General features: G+C 43.6%; 1 protein-coding gene across 7 annotated transcripts; it reads left to right on the plus strand.

Annotated features, from left to right (window-relative positions):
* Nucleotides 1-8,585: 8,585 nt before the first annotated feature.
* Nucleotides 8,586-23,565, plus strand: LOC121586464 (bromodomain-containing protein 2). 7 transcript variants are annotated; one of them, XM_041903167.2, is made up of 12 exons: nt 8,586-10,844; nt 14,171-14,477; nt 14,802-14,939; nt 15,263-15,410; nt 15,736-15,935; nt 16,182-16,655; nt 16,977-17,105; nt 17,235-17,447; nt 17,892-18,157; nt 18,300-18,625; nt 18,863-18,991; nt 21,596-23,565. In XM_041903167.2, exons 1-12 carry the CDS (start codon nt 10,813-10,815, stop codon nt 21,712-21,714), a joined length of 2,481 nt encoding a protein of 826 aa, XP_041759101.1. In that variant the 5' UTR covers nt 8,586-10,812; the 3' UTR covers nt 21,715-23,565. The 7 variants fall into 7 exon arrangements, with proteins under 7 accessions (XP_041759101.1, XP_041759098.1, XP_041759100.1 ...); XM_041903164.2 differs by having other exon boundaries at nt 8,587-10,844; nt 21,593-23,565; XM_041903166.2 differs by having other exon boundaries at nt 8,587-10,844; nt 18,866-18,991; nt 21,593-23,565.
* The last annotated feature ends 1,516 nt before the right edge of the window (nt 23,566-25,081 follow it).

The raw sequence follows: 25,081 nt of genomic DNA on the forward strand, positions 1-25,081 counted from the left end.
CTCTTTTGGGTTCCATGTAGAACCCTCTGTGTAAAGGATTCTACCCGGAACCAAATAGGGTTCTTCAAAGGGTTATCCTATGGTGACAGCTGAAGAACCCTTTTAGGTTCTAGATACACCTTTTTTTCTAAGAGTGTAGCTACAGGAAGTTAAATCACACACAGGAAGAGGAAAGGAGTTTGACCTGATTAGCAGGGTTCAGCTCCAGCCCTTGGCCGATGAGAGAGAGAGACACAGAGCCCTGGAAAGGAAGCGGTGCTAGAGTATTGGGATGCAACCCAAAGCAAAACTGCACTACACTGAGGGGTGTCTAGACAGGCTAACATAGGGAGTGAGGGAGAGGGGCAACACAAAGAGGTGGGTAAGGCTAAAACAGAACAGATTAAGGGAGGAGAAAGAGAGAGAGGAGTTGTGGGGAGGAGTGAGGGGGTGGAGAGAGACCAGGGGTCAGGTGATGGTCACAGGGTTAGGGGTTAGAGGTCAGAGATCACGTCACACCTAACCCCATGCTGTGTCCATAGTAATGGTAGGTCTCCAGCTCCATGACAATAGGACCCTGGCAGAGAGGCTTCCAAACCAAGAGACTCAACAAGGTAGCCAACGCCATGACACTGCTATGGTATTACTGACTGAGAAAAATCAAGAATTAGCCTCCTTCTGTACTCCTATATTAGTGTGTGCTCTGTATTAAGGCCTTTTGTAAAATAAATATCATTAGCCTATTGTTGTAATTTTTGTGGTATGTTAGGCACTAGCCTTTCTTGGTAATTGCTGCAATATAGCAGGTTCAAAACTGTTGTGAAGGTTTAAACCAGTTCACAAGTGTTTTGCTTCGTTCTGTTGAGCCATTTTCTTTGGCCAAATTAAGTTCCAACTGTAATGTTGTGTTTGCCACGATATATACTGAACAAAAATAAAAACTCAACATGGAAAGTGTTGGTCCCATGTTATTTCTCTCAAATGTTGTGCACATACATCCCTGTTAGTGAGCATTTATCCTTTGCCAAGATAATCCATCCACCTGTCCGTTGGTCTCGTGAGTACCGTGTATTGTGTCCAGAGGAGTTGCAAATGGTACATTACCTCATTAACCCTCCTCAGGACATTAAACGGCCCCACAAACCAACAGACATGGGACAATAATCGACAAGGACAATGGGGAACAGAGGGAAGCCCAGCCATGAGCTTTAAACAGGTCAACATTCACAAGGCCGCAGGGCCAGACAGATTACCAGGACGTGTACTCAGAGCATGCGCTGACCAACTGGCAAGTGTCTTCGCTAACATTTTCAACCTGTCCCTGGCCGAGTCAGTAATACCTACATGTTTCAAGCAGACCACCATAGTCCCTGTGCCCAAGAACACCAAGGTAACCTGCCTAAATGACTTCCAGAGACCTGGAAGTGTGTTGCCAGGACAACAACTTCTCCCTCAACATGATCAAGACAAAGGAGATGATTGTGGACTACAGGAAAAGGAGGGTCGAGCACGGCCCCATTCTCATCGACAGGGCTGTAGTGGAGCAGGTTGAGAGCTTCACGTTCCTTGGTGTCCACATCACCAACAAACTATCATGGTCCAAACACACCAAGACAGTCGTGAAGGGGGCACGATAATGCCTATTCCCCCTCAGGAGACTGAAAAGATTTGGCATGGGTTCTCAGATCCTCAAAAAGTTATACAGCTGCACCATTGAGAGCATCCTGACTGGTTGCATCACCGCCTGGTATGGCAACTGCTCTGCCTCCGACCGCAAGTCGCTACAGAGGGTAGTGCGTACGGCCCAGTACATCACTGGGGCCAAGCACATCACTGGGGCCAAGCTTCCTGCCATCCAGGACCTCTATACCAGGCGGTGTCAGAGGAAGGCCCTAAAAATTGCCAAAGACTCCAGCCACCCTAGTCATAGACTGTTCTCTCTGCTATCGCACGGCAAGCGGTACCGGAGTGCCAAGTCTAGGTCCAAAAGGCTTCTGAACAGCTTCTACCCCCAAGCCATAAGACTTTTTTTACACTGCTGCTACTCACTGTTTATTATCTATTATCTATGCATAGTCACTTTACCCCTACCTACATGCACATATTACCTCAATTACCTCGACTAACCTGTACCCCGGCACATTGACTCGGTACCGGTACCCCCTGTATATAGCCTCTTTATCGTTATTTTAATATTGCTCTTTTATTTATTTATTTATTTTATTTATTTTTCACTGCATTGTTGGTTAAGGGCTTGTAAGTAAGCATTTCAAGGTAAGGTTGTATTCGGCGCAAGTGACAAATAAAATGTGATTTGATTTGATTTAATCAACGTGGAAAACAAATTGGGTTTGAAAAAAGTAATCAACATAAGGGCACTTAGTCTTTTTTCACCCAACTTTTAACCTAAATCCAATGGCATTGTGAAATGTTTTGTTGATTTCACGTTAGTTGACAACTCAACCAAATGTAAATTAAAACTAGACGTTGAGCTGATGTCTGTGCCCGGTGGGACATGTCTCCTTTTGGTATACAGAATGCAGCATGCTAATAATGACCACTAGATGGCACTGTAGCACTGTGTTAATGGAGCATGTCATTGTAATTGTTTCTAGATGGCCCTGCAGTACACAGTGACTTGAAATTGACCCGTTCATTTAAAACAGAAACTGTGAAAAAAATGTGACTGCAGGACAGGGTACCAAAGGTAACATGGTAAATACCATTGTGTATATAATTAATATAGTAGAAGTATTAGCAAAGATGGTGGATAAATGAAGATGTCTTACTCAGGCCGTTTACCATTGAAAAAATTGTCACATAGCAGCTGGGTCTGGTCTGCTTAGTTCATTGACTGTTTATGAAACAGAAAAATGAGCCAGTGAAATGTCTCGCTTTCTCTTCCATCTCTTGTATTACCATAGCTAATTAGTGATATTTGCAGGGTCAGTAGTAATACTGTAGTACATTATTTGTGCTGTACTAGCATGGGGCTTATTGTAGTCATTGAACAGACTCTCTTATCCAGAGCGACTTACAGTTAGTGAGTGCATACATTTTCATACTGGCCCCCCGTGGGAATCGAACGTACAACCCTGGAGTTGCAAGCGCCATGCTCTACCAACTGAGCTACACGGGACTTATAACAGGCCTACTTGAAGCTGTGTCCATTTGGGACATCTCTTCTTTGTATTTTGACTCACCCACATGCATACATGACTGTCCAGCCTGGTCTCATAGACTTGACGCAACATAGTAAACGGAAATCCGAAACACTCCATTTAGTATGATACAGTATGTTAAGTTTGGTATGGTTACATAAGACAGAAGGTTAAGGCAAAAAGAAAGTAGAGTGGTTGGTCGGGGAGGATGAGTAGGCGCATAACCTGAACGTCTAGCTACCGAAAGGTTGCGTTTCTTAATCTCATCACGGACAACTTTAGCATTTTAGCTAATTAGCAACTTTGCAACTACTTAGCATGTTAGCTAACCCTCCCCCTAACCTTTTAACCTAACTCCTAACCCTAACCTTGAATTATCATAGAAATGGATGATGGACATCCGCAAATTAATACATATCATACGAAATGTACAATTTATACTTTCCCGGATTTACATTTACTATGTTACGTCTAGCCCTGAATCCAGGTTGTACTGTCTGGTAAGTACTGGTCAAATCAACAATGAAAGATGTTCAGAATCAACACTATCTCAGTATATCTTCCCTTCTGATCTGGTACCTCAGAGTGGAACCGGATTTTCGGTTGATTCACAACAGTCAACAAAATAGGGCAAAGAACTTACTTACCTTTTGTGAAAGGTTTGATAGGTATAGTTTTTTTTGAAGTCTTCAGACTTCTACTTTGACTCAATCTACACATCCATGATGAAAACACAATTTTCTTTCTACTATTCATGTAGAAAAGCTTGAATCCCAATGATTGAAGGATATGAGAATTGTGAAGGGTTGTTTACCAGTGCATTTCCAGGCTGGTCCCTTGTTGTTTTTCGTTTCATTCTGTGGAGTGGAAAAACAGGGAAGGTGACACAATGGGATGGCATACCAGCCATTCACACCTCCCAGCCTGTTTGTCAACCATCAAGCTGAAAGCACTATCATTCTGCCCGTGGTTTCAGCTGGCAGTTGAAGGATAAAAGAGTGAGAACAACCCTGAGAATATATAGTTAAGCCCCACCCAAGAAATAAATAATTGACCAGAATAGTGCACTGATTCAAACACACAAGTGATCTGACATCTGAGCAAACTTGAACTAACCCTGAAGGAAAACTTGAGCTACCCTTGAAAAAAAGATGTACAAGTGAAACCAGTAAAATAACATATTGGTGCTTTTCTACATTACCTGGTATCTTACACTTATTTGGTATACCTGTGTGTCTGAGACATACAGTATGCTGCAAAACAGATATCTATTATAAATATTAAATTGGTCATTTAGCAGACGCTCTTATCCAGAGCGACTTACAGGAGCAATTAGGGTTAAGTGCCTTGCTCAAGGGCACATCGACAGATTTTTCACCTAGTCGGCTTGGGGATTAGAACCAGCGACCTTTCGGTTACTGGCACAACGCTCTTAACCACTAAGCTACCGATTTACCGTAGTGAGTGCATACATTGTCATACTTTTTCGTCCTGGTCCCCCGTGGGAATCAAACCCAAAACCCTGGCATTGCAAGCACTATGATTTACCAACTGACCCACACAGGATAAATCATAAAGCAACTTAATCTTAATCTAATTTCAATTTGGTGATCACTAATGCAGATCTTATCTGTGGCTGCATGTGTAACCAGGGTGATTTAGATCTTCAGTAAAATCCTCTCCCAACTGAGCTATTTAGACCCAATACAATAGCAGTGTTGGGGAAGCTACTCTGAAAATATAGTTTACCAAGCTACCAATTACTTCACACTGGAGGAAGTTAAGATACACTAAAGCTACCCTTAAGAAAAATATAGTTTACTTGACATTGAAAAAATACTTTGTGATAAATTATCATTTCTAAATCTGAAATGTCATAGATTACAAATTGCAAGAGTAGATCACTCTGGTGTCAATGTTAACAGAATGTGTAATTTAGCCTATTTAACACAGAAACTGTTTCAAGTGAGAATTAGGCAGGTTTGATGCTGAAAAAGAAAGGAAATTATGGCTTACTTCACCCATATTTTCTTTGCAAAAAAAAGTAGTGTGTAGTTCCAGTAGTTAGCTACATGGCAAAAAAATAGTTATTAACTACTGAAAACACTACCAAGATTTGCTTTTAGTTCAACTACCACCAAGCTACTGCAAAATGTAGTTAAATTACTAGTTGAACTAGATGTAGTTCACTACTCCAACACTGTTAAATAGTTACTCTTTGAAAAAGCTTTAGTGAACTGTGTCTGTTCCAAGAACACTCCAAAACCTTACTGTTCTACAACTTAGAGTAACCTTCTGAGGGAAGAACCCACTTCTATTCAGATGCTAATCATTGTTCTTGGATGCTGCCTTCCTTTTGAGAGTATGAATGCATAATTACACAGCTGTTTAAGAATCCTGGACACATTTGTACAAACCATGCAGCACTACATATACTTAATCGCACTATATAATTTGAGTACCAATTAGTTCTAAATTAGAATTAGAGTTTGAGCCCATGTTTCAGACACATGGCTGGTTTCGGGGATCCAGGTTAAGTATATTCCTGAATTTAAAATCACTTTCAATAGAGATTCTCCATTGAGCATGCTTTTTATGGAGTAGGTTTAATCTGTGTCTGGGAAATTGGCCCTTAAAATGCACTCTAGGCTTTTCAATTTGAGAGGCACACTGTTTGTGCTGGCATTAGGACAGAGCCCTGTTTTAAATACAGGGTTGTCAAAACAACATCACATTGAGCAGGGTCGACCAAACTGGGGCCTGTGGGTGTTTGGTTTGGCCCGCCAAGTAAAAAAAATATTTAGGAATTCAGTTGGGGTCTCAACTTACTGTTAAAAGTTAGAATACACAAGATGAAATTAGAATACACAAGATGCAATTTCGAAATTTGGTAGTGCATCAGCACTTATTATGTCAGTCATTGGCAGTCACTCAATTAGCCTATGTCAGCTAAAAAAAATTTGATTGCTAGGTAAGGTAGTCTAGCCAGCTATCTAAAATGTTTTGCCTGTGAGATTGCTGGGCCCCCCAAACAAATCTTACATTTACATTACATTTTAGTCATTTAGCAGACGCTCTTATCCAGAGCGACTTACAGTTAGTGCATACATTATTTTACCGAACCCACAACCCTGGCGTTGCAAACGCCATGCTCTACCAACTGAGCTACATCCCCTGCCGGCCATTCCCTCCCCTACCCTGGACGAATTGCCTTAGACTGGCTTCATCACCATTTTAAAAAGGTATTTCAAATGTATTTCATGAAGTTAATATTATCTAAAAATGCTTAAAGGTATATACATGTGTGGTTTGGACAAAGTGCACAATCTACAAGTTTAGGTGTTCCTGATCTTAATTGTTTGCTACCGAGTTGGTTGCGCAGGTTGAAGCTAGGTGTGGTAAGTTACATAATTAGCGTGTAATTCACCCATGCCGTCAGTCTTCCTGAGTAGTTCTAATCATGTTTTAAAAACTAAAGTGTACATGACTAAATATGGCAATTTAAACTAATGAATGCAATGAACTTAAATCATGTTTTCCATAGTGTTACCTGGTCTAATTAATAAAGTAAAGTTATTCTAATTAAATGCTCATTCTCATTGGTTAATAAGTGTGGGCAGGGTTGGGGAGCAAAGGGATGAATGCTGTCCTTTTCTCTCAGCTCAGGGTTGAACATCATTTTACAATGTGCTCCATAGCAGTGTGTTTGTTGCGTCCTGTATGTACAGCAGAGAAGGCTGGTGGGAGGAGCTATAGGAAGACGGGCTCATTGTAATGGCTGGAATGGAATAAATGGAACGGTATCAAACATATGGAAACCATACAGTTGACTCCATTCCATAAGTTCCAATCCAGCCATTACAATGAGCCCATCCTCCTATAGTTCCTTCCACCAGCCTCCTCTGATGTACAGGCAATTGATATCAGCTGTCCTGTAGACTCTCTTTAGTCCCAGTAAGGAGAGAGTTAGGCTCTGTTTAGAGCTGGAAAAGGGGTAATCCCTAGTTATGCTGTTTAACATTTAGGCCTAGTATTAGCTGCAGTAGGAACCCTATTGAGGGGCTGATCTTTAGACTCACTGTCATCCGTCATTTTTGTGAGTTTTCCGTATCCTGAATGTTGCTGCTATGGACAACTGTTTGAGACAAGCCATGTATCCTGAAATTCTGCATCTGTAATAAAATCAAGTATTGTTTTTGTACAATCATGGGTCCTCCTCATTCCCACCTATCACCTCCCTTGGCCACTCTGGGTCCACTATTCTACAGGCCCCAAAAGGCTAGAGGCGCTTCTGCCTGATGAGCTTCCCTGATGACCATAGAGCAATGCAAATTACAGTAGGTGTGGAGTAGGAAAAACATTGGTACAACGACAGTAGGCCAAACATTTCCATTCCAGCTATTGTATTATACACAGCCACAAACAGTCAGTTAATGCAAGGTGCCTGAGGGCCAAAATAAATAAAGGTAGAAGGCCTATCCCAATTTTTATTAGGTGTCCCAAATAAATTCATAACATTTATGCCATAACACTAATTGTTCATGGTATACATAGAATGTGAAAGGAAGGAGAGAGGGTCTCACTCAACAAATGCAAAGGAGGAAAACAAGTTTCCATAGCCATGAACTCTCACATACTGTACCTTCCCTTGTATTTCCACACTACTCTGCTTGCATCTTCAGTTGTCAAGGGGGGATGTTGCCAAGGACGGCTCACCGGTTAATGAAATGAGGCTTCACGGTGGAGACAGCTTCCCTAGCAACCACTTCCCCTGCTGGCCAAATCATCATGTGACACAGCTCATGCACCGAATGCTTTGGTGACTCAGAGATGTCTTCCTCTTGAGTGAGCGCTGTGAACTGAGGGTAGGGTGTGAGCATGCAACTTCAGCAGCAAGGCCTATCCATTTGTCAAGTCCTGAGAAAGCACAAATGACATCTTGTTCTCTGTTGGAAGCCTGATTAGATCATTAACTACACAGCGATGGCCACCTCAAATTGGTCAGAATATCCCCTAAATGGGTCAGTGTGAGGCGCATAGGCCTACTGACCTGATATGCTATATACATTTGAGGTTGCGGCAAGATAACAATGAACATTTCTTTGTAGTTTGGATTTTAAATAAATTCCCAATATACTATATGATCATTGCACTTGTGTCTTAAACAACTACCCACAATCACAATCCTTTTTCCACAATTATATAACGTTTAGCCTACTGTTACTTGAACTCTAATCTTCTTTCAAACATTTTATTTTACATTTTCAATACATTACAAATACTAATCTTCTGATAATAATCTTCATAAAAGCTGAAGGTAGATCTAGGATCAGATACCATCCCTAGGTCCTAATGAAACCTCTCTGCCTTCTCGAAATGGAAAACTGACCTTAGAACAGAGTCTACTCTGTGTAGAGGCAATATCCGGCTCTCCACTGGCTCGCCCATATTTTACGCATGCGCAGCAGCTTGCTTTTGGCGTCGCAGTGGAAGCCACTATGCTGGCAACCAAAATATGAACTTTGTCAAGAGAAGACCCGCAGTTATAACAAATATAAGGGTCGTGTCGATGCTGGAAATGTATATTGTCTGCAGGTTTGTAGAGGAAACGTGTCAATCGATATTTCGATCAATCCAAGACGCACCACGTGGTTTGGGTTTGTCCAATTGGAGCAGCGATTTGATACCCGAAACTATGCCCTTTGTCTGGATTTCGCCAAGTTATCAACAATATGGTCGAATTAACTTTTATATAGTAACATGCGGAGAAAGGATATGATTTGTAACCGCAAGACGACAATTTCTGGATACATCAATTTCTGTTTTTTCCTGGAGCAGTGAGTGTGCGCTACAAGTTTTTGGCAAACATTGCGCCATGAGTTTATTCATCACATGACTTCCCTTCCCCCACCTCAAAGAATGATGAAGAAGTCGGACATGTTTGAGGGAAATGTGTTGGGGAAAAAAAGTATCGTGGTGGAGGACAAGGATAATTTTGAAGGAAAGTTTTACTCTGCATAGTGGATTTACAAATTGAGATTTTTAATAGTTTATTTTTATGTAACCCTGGGAATCAATTAGCAAAATATTTTTGTTAGTATTTATTCAAGATTAAGATACAGATATTATTTTACGGTGTAATTCAAGTTTCATTGTATTTAGAGGCTTTCAAATGTATACTTTTTGTCCATATATATTGAAAATCGCGAGGATTTAGTCGAGTGACATTGAAGAGAACGTGTAACCTTGGTGTGGGGGATGGGTATTATCATTAGGGAACCATTTTGTACAGCTTTTAAAACTACTCTTACGAGTTTTTCTTTTTGTCGAAGGTTGGCATTGTGCTGATAATTCAGTCTAGTTTGTTGCACGTGGACTTGGTCGAATGAGTATCTTGGTATGAAAGGACATGTTTGGGGATTTAGTTGTCTAAATGGAGATATAACTAACTAGTTTGGGTTTTCTCTGGGCAGCTCATGTTGAAGATTGTAAGGTTTATAGTTACGTGTTCAAATCGTGAATGCGGCCTACTTGGGTGTTATTGAAGTTGAGCAACTTTGCTCTAAAATTCATTAAACAGATGCGACCTTTGCTTGAAGTGCCTGCTTTATAGTAATTCTTAAGTGGTTGTGTAATCCAAAATTCTTATCTGATTTGATAACCATTTCAGCACGAGTTGAGAAATGCTGTGTCATTCAATAGAGGGTAATTTCCTTTGCCACTTCAGCTTAGGGTTGAAGTTTGCCTTACCTCAGCTTCAGTGTGCGTTAAGCTATTTTATCCATCAACTGTTGAACTATTAGTATTTCAGGCCTTGGTTGAGTTCCTTAATATTAGTAGGCCTAGGACAATGGTAGCCTCTTTTGTAGTCATCCTGGTAAAATATGTACCTAGGTCAGACAGCACGTGGATCTTACTTGGTACAATAGTGGTTTGAAACTAGGCGTTATGATCATCGCCCTTTTGATCCAACGCAGGGAGTGGTATTTCGTGTACATTTTGTGACTCATTGTATGCAGTCAAGCTCGTGCGCACTTCAAGATGGCGCTCCATCAACACTTGGGAAGGACCAAAATGCGGCTACTCGGAGATAAATGTGGTTTTAAGCGCTCGGCCTACGTTTGGCATCTGATAGATACGTGTGACCGAACTCGCTAACCAATGGCTTGCTTTATTTTTACTCAGAAAGTTCGCGCTAGAGTTTCAGCGACCAATCATTATCGTTGCTTTGCCCACGCTGACGTAATGTAATTTGATAAGCGAAAGGGCGGGTTGTTGGATGTAGCATTTCGTGGAATAGTACGTAAAACAACCAATCAGAAAGTAAACATGTTGAGTGCTGGGAGGTCTGGGCAGAAATATAGCGAATTTAGTTTGATTGACAATAACAATATGCGAATAGGTTGGAGGGAAAGCTTATAGGAGAACAAATGGTGTTTGGGGGTGTGTTTACTCTGGCTGACGTATTCAACTGCGAATAGAAAATCGCGGGGCGTAGTCTTAAATTCCCTATCCAATAGAATGCATGGTTGGTCTATAAATTGTCGGGCATAGACGTGAGATGCCATTTCGCTGAAGCAGTGATCAGTTGGAATCAGCGGGGGCTGGAGGAAAGGACGGGCAAAGCAGGAACTTAAATATTGGTATTTAAACAGAATCCGGATCCATCGTGATGGAGACGGCCATAAACCCGCCCCATGACAGGTACCGATCGGAACAATTGACTTTAAGTTTGCGATCTGAGAAGATATTGTTGCATTAGGATTATTATTCACTTATAAACAGATGCTTTCTGATTACCGACATGTACAACCAAGACTGCTCAGTCGGCATAGAGCGTTTGTATATTTTTGCAACAAAAAACAATATATTGGGCAATTGTCATGATATGACCACTCGTCAATCTGCAAAAAATGACAATTATTTGGGACGACAGTCTTTTAAATCGTACTACACCGACGCCATCTTCCCAGTGTCTCGGCTAGCTAGTCTTTGCCGTAGAAGTATTGCCTAGCCTATCTCTGGCATGATAACAAACGAACTAACGTTAGTTGGTGATATCGCTAAAATGGATTTACACGAGCATAACCATCTTTCGCTATGTGTTTATTTTCTCTTCCTGTTGGTTAGCTAACTGTTAGTGGCTGGGTGAATGTTAGCATGTTAGCTAAGTTCTTTCACAATGTGATTGTTTGGTGGGTACAGTTCTATAAATGCTCGCTAGCTGGCTACCATGCCATGGGATAAGCTTTCTGTGTCAGTTAAGTTGGCTAACTTACGACTACTAACTAGCAGACGGTCATAGTTTTTTTTTTTGAAGGGAAGTCTACTTTGTTAGGTAGTTATTTTCCGTTAACTCGAAGTTGGCAAATGTAGCATAATCATGATTGTTTTCCTTACGTTAGCCATTGAAAGCTCTTCGAGTAAAAGTCAACCAGCTGCAGTGTATTGTTAATCACAGTACTTGCTAACGTTAACAAGCTAATGTGTAACTAGCTATTTGGAGAGTCTCGTTCTCGTATTTGGATGGGGAATGATATGTTTGTCAAACAGTGTGGTAAACGTTACATTTCATGTCAGCATTACGGTTATGGATAGTGTTGATCATTTAGTCATCCTATCATTTCAGTCTAACGCCGGGGCATGCAATGGTATTTTTTTAAAATCAGCGCGTGCAAGTCAAGTATCTTAAATTTTGGATGGGAATTGATTCTCGTCAGTTCCTTGCAGTGGCCTCCGTCTACATTTTAGTCATTTAGCAGACGCTCGTATCCAGAGCGATTTACAGTGAGTGCATACATTGTCATACTGGCTCACCGTGGGAAACGAACCCACAACCTTGGCGTTGCAAGCGCCATGCTCTACCAACTGAGCTACACGGGGCCACTCACCAAACCTGCAAAATATTAAGACCTCTACTTCTTTGTAAACATTCAAGTAAAATGTAAATTAGGTAGATGTTGACAAACCTGTTACAACAGGCCTGAACATCGTTTTTAATCTGACAGCGATATAACTGCTCACATAAATAAGACACATTTAGTGACCTAGTCTTGTGCAAAGTTTTCAGTGGTTAGTAAAGTCTTCCCTTTCACCCACATTTTATTTTTTAAAGGAAATGTAGCTCATGTGCAATTATAACTTATATTGATGTTTTTGTTGCTGACAAGTGTCAGTGACGTGTTATGTATTTGAAAGTTTTTTACTTTTATAATAAAGTACATTAAATGTCAAATGCGTTTTCCAACTTGTATCATTGAATAACAGCTGATATTAAGCTATGCGTGGAAGGGAGGGGTTATCTGTGATTTGGATTGGTCAGCATAGGGTACAAAACCCACGTTTTCCTGTCTTCAAGAAACTCTGAAACAGTCTTCATTTTGTAGAATTGGTAACAAAACAAGTCACGACAGTATGACTTCCACATTGGTAACGTAAAGGGCACTGTCTGCAGCAGTTATTTGTTTGTGTTCCTGTCAAGGTAAGCTACAGGTGATTATTACATTCTGGTAAAGTAGTCTCTGGTGTTCACGTATGAGGAAGATACAACTCAACTGATCTAGTCCTGAATGAAGGGGTTATGTGGACTTAGCTTACAGTATGGAATGGTTGGTAATGGGCTCTTGATATTCACTTGAACAGAAAAAGTATGATTTTAGGGAATCTAATCAGCCAAACGAACCAAAAATATAAAAATTGGTCAGTTCATCTTTAGAATTTAAATAGTGGGGATTGACAGTAAACATTCGACCCCCACTTTCCTGTCTTTGGAAGACCAGGCCCTGTTCCCTATAGTCTGATGTTAGCACGACAAGACGTCACCCAGTTGCATCACTGACAACCTTTCCATCATGTTTCTTAGCTTGTCCCTATAGAGAACGTTGTTCATTCTTGGAAACAATTATGAAGAGATCATCAAGAGTATTTGTCCATAAGTGGCTTCTAATTGCTAACAAACAGTGCACCTTTCAATACTTAGTCAACTATGTACACAAAGTTAATGATTTATGATTTCCATTAAAACATATACACATTGTATCTGTATAACAATGCTATATGCACAAACTACAATTGACTGCAGACTAGGACTTATACTTTGTGTGTATTGTTGGTGGGGGGGTAGGGCCTAGTTACCATGGTTATAACCTACCATCCAATGGAATAGACTTGTTAGCTTCGTTGCCAGGGAGACATAAGAGAAATGCACAGTTAAAAGCATGCAGGTGTTGACTTTCCCCTTTTCTGTAACATTGCTCCCCTTGAAGCCTCTGGGTGTATAATGCCAGGACTACGGGAAAATATCACCAGTATAATGGTCACTGCATTCCATTAAATCAACCATTTCAATTAACAGGCTGCTTGTATGTAGCATGTTATGTCACTATGTTCAGTATGAGTATCACTGTTGCTGTTTGTGTCCAGCCAGGCTCTTATCACAGTTTCAACAGATAACACTGTTTCCATTGAGACCACTTCTAACCAACATATTATCAGCCAGGGGCACTAAAACATAGACAACACAAAGGATTCATCATTCAAAGGGTCTATGGTGCAACAATGCAAACTGCTGCTCAAAACTAAATCTACCCCTACATCCTTGTTATGGTGTATTGCATAAGCTTTTTGGCTACTTGGTGAACCTCACAAATGCCTGCTTGGGGCAAGCTGTCCAATAACTCCTGAAACCACACCCAGATTCCATTGTAAGCTTGTTGTATATATCATATTTTCTACAGCCCGTGACAGTACCGGTAGTCTGGCTAATCCTCTAGTTTCTGTCATTGCCGATGAGGCAGTTGTGATTCAAAGCTCAATTGAAACGGAAACATGGTGAGAGGGGGCATTACTCACTATATTTTTATGCTAGCCTGTCCTCATTTAAGATGTTTAGAGTGGGCTAGCTAAGTTGAAGGCTTGCTCTACGAGGGCTGCTGTGTCACATATCCCATACCTTCTCCTTTCTCCACCTCTCCATTCTTCTCTATGCCCCACTGCTCTATGCTTATTCCCTCCTCCCTTTCCGTCAACAGCTCCCTGGGCGGGGTCGACGTAGGCCTGCAGGGCGGCATGGCGCTGGAGCAGGGCCCGCCGGGCCCCGGCAAGCGCATCCGGAAACCGTCACTGCTGTTCGAGGGATTCGAGGGCCCGCCGTTGCTCCCCCACGGGCAAGCTCCCCCCTCTGGGTCGCCACGGCCCCTAGTGCCCGACACGAACCGGCAGGGCCGTGCCACCAACCAGCTGCAGTTCCTCCAGAAAGCCATGATGAAGTACCTGTGGAGGCACCACTTCGCATGGCCCTTCCATGAGCCTGTGGATGCCTCCAAGCTCAGCCTGCCTGTGAGTGTCGCTGCAAGCCGCTGTTCCAGAGAGCCCAGTCACATTGTACTTTAGCCAAACAAAGGCGGACAGCGGATATTTATAGATAGATATTAAAATAGTGATATTTAGTCCTATTTGCATATTAGGATGTCACAGTTGTCAGAACCAACCGTAAAACTAAGGTTTTTAGAATATTTTTATGTTAGGTTGGGAAATTTGAACGTTTTATAAAAGCTTTTCATTCAAGCTTACAGACAATACAGTGCTGAATAGGCCTAGAGAGCTCAGTTTATTTATTATTAGTACAGCAGCATTAAGTAAACTTGCTCCCCTCTGCCTCAGGACTATCACAAGATCATCAAACAGCCCATGGACATGGGGACCATCAAGAGGCGGCTGGAGAGCAACTACTACCGCAGCGCCAGCGAGTGCATGCAGGACTTCAACACCATGTTCACCAACTGCTACATCTACAACAAGGTGTGTGAGACAAATACTGTAACCACAGTTAACATTTTCACTGTCATAAATGAGCCTTTGACCAACTGCGGCTACTGGCTGGACACTAGAGGGAGTCAAAACGCCATTTGAGTTTAAAAGCTCAACATTGGATTATCTATTTATATTTGACATCTCTGGAAACTGTCAGAGATGTCAATAATAAACACAATCTTATAAACTGTCTAAAGATATAATCTTTCTGATAGACATTTAGGATGATCTCACATCCTATTTTGAGAAGTTCTATGCCCTACATGTAATCTCCAGCCGGGTAAAGCTTTTCCATGGTGATTGTCTCCCAGCCAACAGATGATATTGTTCTGATGGCCCAGTCCCTGGAGAAGGCTTTCCTTCAGAAGGTTGCCCAGATGCCCCAGGAGGAAATAGAACTGCCCCCTCCTCCCCCACGGGGCAAACCGGGCAAGCCAGGCAAAGGACGCAGGGCCACAGGTGAGCATGAGGGGGTTTGTGTGATTATGTTTGTGAATGGTTTTTGAGAGTGATTATTTTGGGGAAATGTGTTCTGTCAGATAATGTGAATATGAATCATATCTATGTGTATATCTAGATATCTATATGTCATATAATATGGCATTTAGCAGATGTTTTTATCCAAAGCGACTTAGTGATGCATACATTTTTCTTATGGGTGGCTCCAGTGGGAATCAAACCCACAATCCTTGGTGTTGCAAGCGCCATGCTTTACCAACTGAGCCACACAGGACCACATTAATATGTATAATCTCCCATGCGTAAACAACTTTTTTTTCTTCAGTTGCCTCAGTACCAGGAGGAGTGACGACTGCTCACCAGGTCCCGGCAGTGTCCCAGTCCGCGTACTCTCCCCCCACGCCGGACACCCCAGAGTCGCTGCTCTCCACCCCCCCACAGACACTTCTGGCCAAGAGCCTACCTCCCACCCTCCACAGTACTCCTGCTATGCTAGGCTTACCTCCCACACAGCCAACAGCCAAGGTAAGGCCAGCAGGCCATACATGAATTCTGTCTGTGCAGTGTTCACTTACCCCTAAACTACGCTGTTGAAACATACAATTTACCTGATGGCCTTGCAACTGTTTGTGCTACTTTAAAGTACCTACTGCAACAATGTTAGGCGGCAATTGGTGACATCGTTGTTTACTATTTTATTTCTTGGCCCATTATCCGAAATGGCAGGCTTTCAGCCAATGACAAGAGCCCCTGTGTCTCTGTCTTCAACAGAAAAAGGGAGTGAAGCGGAAAGCGGACACCACCACTCCCACCACCATGGCCATGCCCATCACCGTGGGCGTTGGCGGGATTGGCATGGGCATGGTCGGCGGGCCCGACTCCCCATTGACACTCACCTCGCTGGTGGTAGGCCAAGGCCTGGGGCTCGGCATGGGGATGGGTATTAGTGTGGGCCGTGGCAGAGGCATGGCGGGCGCCAAAGCACCTGCAGGGAGGCGGGGAGTCAGCGGGCGCCCTATCAAGCCCCCGAAGAAGGACCTGCCGGATTCTGTGCAGCTCCAACCGGTGCGACGCGGCAAACTGGGCCAGCAGCTCCGGTACTGCAATGGGATTCTCAAAGAGCTGCTGTCCAAGAAACACGCGGCTTACGCCTGGCCCTTTTACAAACCAGTGGACGCCTCCATGCTGGGCCTACACGACTACCATGACATCATCAAGCAGCCCATGGACCTCAGCACCATCAAGGTACATGCCTCACCACCACAGGAGGTTGGTGGCACATTAATTGGGGAGGACGGGCTTGTGGTAATGACTGGAGCGGAATCAGTGGAATGGTATCAAATACATCAAACGTGGGTTCCGGGTGTTTGATTCCATTAGTTTTGTTCTGGCCATTACTATGAGCCGTCCTCCCCTCAGTAGCCTCCTGTGCTCACCACACAGCCTGTTTGTAATCCTTAGACAATGGACCCTATGTAGGGCTGTAGATCACAGCTTCATCAAGCACCATAAAGGTAGACTGTCAGTAATTATGTGACGTTAACCTCCTCAACTCTCCCTCTGCAGAGGAAAATGGACAGTCGAGAGTACAGGGACGCCCAGCAGTTTGCTGGTGACGTGAGGATAATGTACTCAAACTGCTACAAGTACAACCCCCCAGACCATGACGTGGTAGCCATGGCACGCAAACTACAGGTGCGAGTCAACACATTTTACGCATCGAGATATGTATTTTCTTGGCTGAGTTTTTATGCCCTTGAACAGTAGTATCGTACAGCTGAATAGACATGAGTGCACTGATCTGATATCTTCCTCTCTGTCCAGGACGTCTTTGAGTTCTGCTTTGCCAAGATGCCTGACGAGCCTGCGGCCCCTCCTGCTTCCATGGGCGGGCACTCCTCATCTTCATCTTCCTCCTCTTCCTCGTCTGAGAGCGACCCCAGCAGCGAGAGTGAGAGCGATAGCAGCCCCAGCTCGGACAGCGAGGAGGAGCGAGCACACCGCCTGGCCGAGCTGCAGGAACAGGTGTGTACACAGGTAGACTGACCCAGCCCTGCGCCCACCGTAACACAACACACACTTAGCACCAGGGACACATCAATATTCACACTGCATACATTCTATTACATCACTACATTACATTTTAGTCATTTATCAGACACTCTTACCCAGAGCGACTACAGTTAGTGCATTCATCTTAAGCCAGCTAGATGAGACAACCAAATATCTCAGTTGTAGTAAATACAGTTTTCTTCAATAAAGTAGTTATCAGCAAGGGCAGGTTATTTTTAATATAATAACCTGTTTAATATAATAAAACTGTATTTACTACAACTGAGATATGTGGTTGTCTCATCTAGCTGGCTTAAGATGAATGCTCTACGTCATGAAAATGTTTTTTACTAAAGTATTTCTGTCAACCTGAGCTGGATGTGGTTGCCACAACGGTCACTGACCATGTTCTCTCCACGGTCCCATCAGCTGAAAGCAGTTCATGAGCAGCTGGCAGCACTCTCCCAGGGCCCCATCGTCAAGCCTAAGAGGAAGAAAGATAAGAAGGACAAGAAGAAGAAGAAGAAGAAGAAGACTGAGAAGCATCGGGGAAGCCGGGTACCAGTCGAAGAGGATATACCCATCCGGCCGCCCAAAACGCCCAAGGTCACCAAGATGCCGAAGACACCCAAGAGTAGCAAAGGGGGTTCCACACAGGGCAAGAGGAGCACTGGCAAGAAGAGCAACAAGAGCAAGTGAGTGCTCTCTACTGGCAAGCGGTGTCTATCAATTTCACCATCTCTCTGTCATGATATGATTTTATTGTTTCCATACTATAACCATTCCCAAAAAGTATTCCTTCAGAATTTAATCATTAAATCACACTTTCACCCTCAGGTCTTCCAAGAAGTCGCAGGCAGTGACGCTCAGCATGCACCAGATGAGCGCTGCCGCCATGCTCCCCCACTACGACTCCGAGGAGGAGGACGAGGTGTCGCCCATGAGCTACGACGAGAAGCGCCAGCTCAGCCTGGACATCAACAAGCTGCCCGGGGAGAAGCTGGGCCGTGTGGTTCACATCATCCAGGCGCGCGAGCCTTCGCTGCGCGACACCAACCCAGAGGAGATTGAGATAGACTTTGAGACACTCAAGCCGTCCACGCTGCGCGAGCTGGAACGCTACGTCATGACCTGCCTCCGCAAGAAGCCTCGCAAACCCTATGGTAAGGGAGCTTTCCTGTGTAGTTCCAGACCTTTTCCAAATGTTCTCTGGTCCCTGTTAAGTGTCCTGGATGGGTGCAACCATGGGGCTTTTCTGTCCCCATTTCGGTCAAATGTCATACAAATTTCCCCTGTTCCCAATGGTTTCACTGGGTAGCATTATAGTGACTTAGTCTCGGTTTGTTGGATCAGTTGGTGAATGCAGACATTGCATCATCCCCTGGTCTCCTTTCTGTTAGTAGGGAAGAAAGGTGGAGCAGGGAAGTCCCGGGAGGAGCTGGCTCTGGAGAAGCAGTTGGAACTGGAGCAGAGGTTGCTGGACGTCAGTGGGCAGCTGAACTCTGGCAAGAAGCCCCAGAAAACCAAAGGTGAGTCCGAATAAATTTGCATCAGTGCCCACAGAATAGACACAGCAGAAATGACAACTACCCTGAACAAAAATACACTGCTCAAAAAAATAAAGGGAACACTTAAACAACACAATGTAACTCCAAGTCAATCACCTGTGTGCTTAGGAAGAACACTGATTGACAATAAATGTCACATGCTGTTGTGCAAATGGAATAGACAACAGGTGAATGAATTAGCAGACACCCCCAATAAAGGACTGGTTCTGCATGGTGACAACAACCTCAGACTCTTCCTGGCGAGAGAATGCTGGGATAAAACACAATGCCACACCAGCCCAAGTGCAGGCCGGTTCCCGACCAGGAGACAGGCCAGTACATCAGGAGACGTGGAGGAGGCCGTAGGAGGGCAACTGTGCATGTGTCTGCTCAAACGGTCAGAAACAGACTCCATGAGGGTGGTATGAGGGCTCGACGTCCACAGGTGGGGGTTGTGCTTACAGCCCAACACCGTGCAGGACGTTTGGCATTTGCCAGAGAACACCAAGATTGGCAAATCGCCACTGGTGCCCTGTGCTCTTCACAGATGAAAGCAGGTTCACACTGGGACAGAGCGAATTGGGACTTTGGGGGCCGCACCCTATGTGCTCGCCAGAGGTAGCCTGACTGCCATTAGGTACCGAGATGAGATCCTCAGACCCCTTGTGAGACCATATGCTGGTGCGGTTGGCCCTGGGTTCCTCCTAATGCAAGACAATGCTAGACCTCATGTGGCTGGAGTGTGTCAGCAGTTCCTGCAAGAGGAAGGCATTGATGCTATGGACTGGCCCGCCCTGTTCCCCAGACCTGAATCCAATTGAGCACATCTGGGACATCATGTCTCGCTCCATCCACCAACGCCACGTTGCACCACAGACTGTCCAGGAGTTGGCGGATGCTTTAGTCCAGGTCTGGGAGGAGATCCCTCAGGAGACCATCCACCACCTCATCAGGAGCATGCCCAGGCGTTGTAGGGAGGTCATACAGGCACGTGGAGGCCACACACACTACTGAGCCTAATTTTGACTTGTTTTAAGGACATTACATCAAAGTTGGATCAGCCTGTAGTGTGGTTTTCCACTTTAATTTTGAGGGTGACTCCAAATCCAGACCTCCGTGGGTTGACAAATTTGATTTCCATTGATAATTTTTGTGTGATTTTGTTGTCAGCACATTCAACTATGTAAAAAAAAAAAGTATTTAGTAAGATTATTTAATTCATTCAGATCTAGGATGTGTTATTTTAGTGTTCCCTTTATTTTTTTGAGCAGTGTATAAACGCAACATGTAAAGTGTTGGTCCCATGTTTCGTGAGCTGAAATAAAAGATACCTGAAATTTTCAATAAGCACAAAAAGCCTATTTCTCTAAAAAAATTTACACAGATTTGTTTATATCCCTGTTAGTGAGCATTTCTCCTTTGCCAAGATAATCCATCCACCTGACATGTGTGGCATATCAAGAAGCTGATTAAACAGCATGATCATTACACAGGTGCTGGGGACAATAAAAGGCCACTCTAAAATGTGCAGTTTTGTCACAACGCCACAGATGTCTCAAGTTTTTAGGGACCGTGCAATTGGCATGCTGAATGCAGAAATGTCCACCAGAGCTGTTGTCAGAGAATGTAATGTTCATTTCTCTACCATAAAGCCGCCTCCAATGTCGTTTTAGAGAATTTAGCAGTACGTCCAACCGGCCTCACAACCGCAGACCACGTTTATGGCGTCGTGTGGGCGAGCGGTTTGCTGATGTCAACGTTGTGAACAGAGTGCCTCGTGGTGGTGGGGTTATGATATGGGCAGGCATAAGCTACAGACAACGAACACAATTGCATTTTATCGATGGCAATTTGAATGCATAGAGATACCGTGACGAGATCCTGAGGCCCATTGTAATGCCATTCATTCGCCGCCATCACCTCATGTTTCAGCATGATAATGCACGGCCCCATGTCGCAAGGATCTGTACACAATTCCTGGAAGCTGAAAATGTCCCAGTTCTTCCATGGCCTGCATACTCACCAGACATGTTTGGGATGCTCTGGATCAACGTGTATGACAGCATGTTCCAGTTTCCACCAATATCCAGCAACTTCGCACAGCCATTGAAGAGGAGTGGGACAACATTCCACAGGCCACAATCAACAGCCTGATCAACTCTATGCGAAGGAGATGTCTCACTGCATGAGGCAAATGATGGTCACACCAGATTCTGACTGGTTTTCTGATCCACGCCCCTACTTAAAAAAAAAAGTGAAATCCATAGATCGGGGCCTAATTTATTTATTTCAATTGACTGATTTCCTTATATGAACTGTAACTTGGTAAAATCTTTGAAATTGTTGCTTTTTATATTTTTGTTCAGAATACTTTCAGATCATTCACAAAAACTACAAGCCAAAATGTAGTTAAAGATGGCTGGCTCAAGACATTTTCTCTAACATATGGCCCTGTCCACCTACATAGTATGTCATGAAAACGTTATGAAAGAGATCAGCTCAGGTCTTTGCAAAATATGTGGGTTGTCTTCTCAACATTATATTCCAAGTATTTGACCTTGTGTGTATCGGTCTATCTCTCAGCAGAGAAGCCCAGTGCAGTGGAGCCCCACGCTGTAGCGTCTCGCCTCAGCGCCAGCAGCTCAAGCTCAGACTCTTCCTCCTCTTCTTCCTCGTCCTCCTCTGACACCAGTGACTCGGACTGAACGCTCCAGTGGGATGGGCGTTGAGCCCGCGAACCCCAGACAGGGCAGGACTGGCAACAGAGCTGCAGGCGGGTCAGACTATAGTCAGAACTGACCCGGAATTAAGAAAGATATCCAGACCCAACAGAAAGAGTGGATGGAGAGAGACTGGGTTGTTTCATTGCTCTAGAAACCTAGAGGGTTGACAGAGATGATGCGTTGTCTCATAGGAAAAAGAGCAGATGGCAGGATCTCTACTGGCTCTGGAAAGATGGAAGGATCTCTACTGGCTCTAGAAAGATGGCAGGATCTCTACAGGCTCTAGAAAGATGGCAGGATCTCTACAGGCTCTAGAAAGATCGCAGGAAAGCTGGAAGGATCTCTACTGGCTCTAGAAAGATGGCAGGATCTCTACAGGCTCTAGAAAGATGGCAGGATCTCTACAGGCTGTAGAAAGCAAGGAGGATAGATGGTCCAGAACTCTGGGATCATCTCGTACTACGTAATTCTCTCCACGCTGTGTGTATATACTGTGTACAAATATATAAATATATATTTTTCTTTTATAAAGAAGAATTTTAAGGAATCCCCAAATGTGGGGAGAAAGTAAAGGTGTTTGTTTTTATGACAAGGAGTTAGAAGGTAAAGTGTGTGTGTGAGAGAGAGTGTGTGTGTGTGTGAGAGAGAGTGTGTGTGTGTGGGGCACGGCCTCGCACAGTAAACACAGCCCTGCTTAGTTTCTCATCTTGTTGATGCAGGCATTTGAAAGAATTCTGCATTGTAAAGCACCTTGGTTCAGTATACATGTATGAAATGCACACATGAAGAAACTGAAGAGCATCAAGACTGTGCAACATACGCATGTACTTCTACAGCTTGAGAGGGGTGTCCATGGTATATAAATGGTTTAAGCAAACTAACTTTTTCCTACGTTTCACTCTGTTTTTTACGTGTTTCTATCTTGTGATCAATCTGCAAATAAATTGTGAGGACAGCTCTCCACTCACCATTACCCACACGCAAACATATTCTTCCCTTGTTTTGTTCTGTCAATTGGATATGTCCAGGATTTGTCAAATGAAGTCTACAGACTACTGAAATGGTCACGTCGTTCTCCCAAGACATTTGAACTTGCATGGGTAGTGTACAATGACTAGATTATGAGACTTCACCTTTTTTTTTATTTCACATTGATAGATGGTATCTTAGTAAGGTTCAGTGAGGCGCTGACATGCCTTCCTTGTGTCCCCCAGATCTGTTTGCCATACCAATGATTTGTGGCACAAAACCACACTATTTATTTAACTAGTCCTTTTAACCTTTTGGCAGCTGAATGTTTTTTTTTCTTCAATTTAGCTCAATCTGGTTTCGGAAGAAGATTGTAGTGACCATTTCCTTGCTCATAGTGCGTTTAGCAGAAGTGGTATATGTACTTCATGATTCGGAGGAACTAAACTGATTTTGTGATTTTAGGTAAGAATCAAGCTCATTTTTTTTTTATAATCGTTTGAGAATTTAGAATTTGTATGTGTGTGATAAGTTATTTATTTTCTGGAGATTTGAGTGGACACTGAGACCAAATCCTAATTGCATTTACTTGAAGGCAATTGAGAAAGTTGGATATTGGTAATAATGACAAACTAATCAAACAAAAATGTTAAGGAGAAAAGGCACAACTGAAAAAAGTGTACATTTTACAGTCACACAACTTTGGAGCATGTTTCTACCACTGATGTTTTTGTTTTGATTTTGTTCTCTTACAGTCATGTTCTTTGACCCCTACAATTGTGAGTGGTTTTTTCTTGTTCTGTTTATTTTCTAAGATAGAAAACTTTGAACTGTCTGACTACAAATAAAGAGAGAGATCTTTAATACTCTGTCTGTTTTGATCAATAAAGTGGGTCCATGTAATGATTCAAAGGGGGGATGATAAGCAGTCACTCTTATTAGTGATAATTGTTTTCAACAGTGTTGAAAGTTCTTGCCATGAGGACTTTGGGATCACTAGATGGCAGCATTCGGTGAAAAAACAAATGTGTGCCAGCCTATTCTCATATGTCTGCGATCAGAAGACATAAGTGAATGTACTCTGTGGACACCCCTTCAAATGAGTGGATTCGGCTATTTCAGCCACACCCGTTGCTGCCAGGTGTATAAAATTGAGCACACCGCCATGCAATCTCCATAGACAAACATTGCCAGTAGAATTGCCTTGCTGAAGAGCTCAGTGACTTTCAACGTGGCACTGTCTTAGGATGCCTGTCTTAGGATGCCACCTTTCCAACAAGTCAGTTTGTAAAATTTCTGCCCTGCTAGAGCTGCCACGGTCAACTGTAAGTGCTGTTATTATGAAGTGGAAACGTCTAGGAGCAACAACTGCTCAGCCGCGAAGTGGTATGCCGCACAAGCTCACAGAACAGGACCACCGAGTGCTGAAGCGCGTAGCATGTAAAAATAATCTGTCCTCGATTGCAACACTCACTACAAAGTTCCAAACTGTTCGTAGGGAGCTTCATGAAATGTGTTTCCATGGTTGAGCAGCTGTACACAAGCCAAAGATCACCATGCGCAATGCCAAGCATTGGCTGGAGTGGTGTAAAGCTTGCCGCCATTGGACTCGGGAGCAGTGGAAACGTGTTCAATGGAGTGATGAATCACGTTTTACCATCGCAGTCTGACGGACAAATCTGGGTTTGGCGGATGCATAGTGGCAACTGTAAAGTTTGGTGGAGGAGGAATAATGGTCTGGGGCTGTTTTTCATGGTTCGGGCTAGGCCCCTTAGTTCCAGTGAAGGGAAATCTTAACCCTACAGCATACAATGACATTCTAGACGATTCTGTACTCCAAACTTTGTGGCAACAGTTTGGGGAAGGTCCTGTTTCAGCATTACAATGCCCCCGTGCACCAAGCGAGGTCCATACAGAAATGGTTTGTCGAGATCGGTGTGGAAGAACTTGACTGGCCTGCACAGAGCCCTGACCTCAACCCCATCTAACACCTTTGGGATGAATTGGAACGTCGACTGCGAGCCAGGCCTAATCGCCAAACATCAGTGCCCGACCTCACTAATGCTCTTGTGGCTGAATGGAAGCATGTCCCCGCAGCAATGTTCCAACATCTAGTAGAAAGCCTTCCCAGAGGAGTGGAGGCTGTTATAGCAGAAAAGAGGGGACCAACTCCATATTAATGCCCATGATTTTGGAATGAGATGTTCGACGAGCAGGTGTCCACATACTTTTGGTCATGTGTATGTCTGGCAGTTTCAATAAGGGAACATGTTCGAGACTCCGATGTGAGTAAATGGGCTATAGTAGATGTTGGCAGTAACTTGCATAAAGCAGCACAAAGCAGGATTTGCCAGCCGGTCTGGCCTGATGTAAGATCTGA

The sequence above is a fragment of the Coregonus clupeaformis genome, chromosome 17 (genome assembly GCF_020615455.1).
Source record: "Coregonus clupeaformis isolate EN_2021a chromosome 17, ASM2061545v1, whole genome shotgun sequence".
Taxonomy (NCBI): domain Eukaryota; kingdom Metazoa; phylum Chordata; class Actinopteri; order Salmoniformes; family Salmonidae; genus Coregonus; species Coregonus clupeaformis.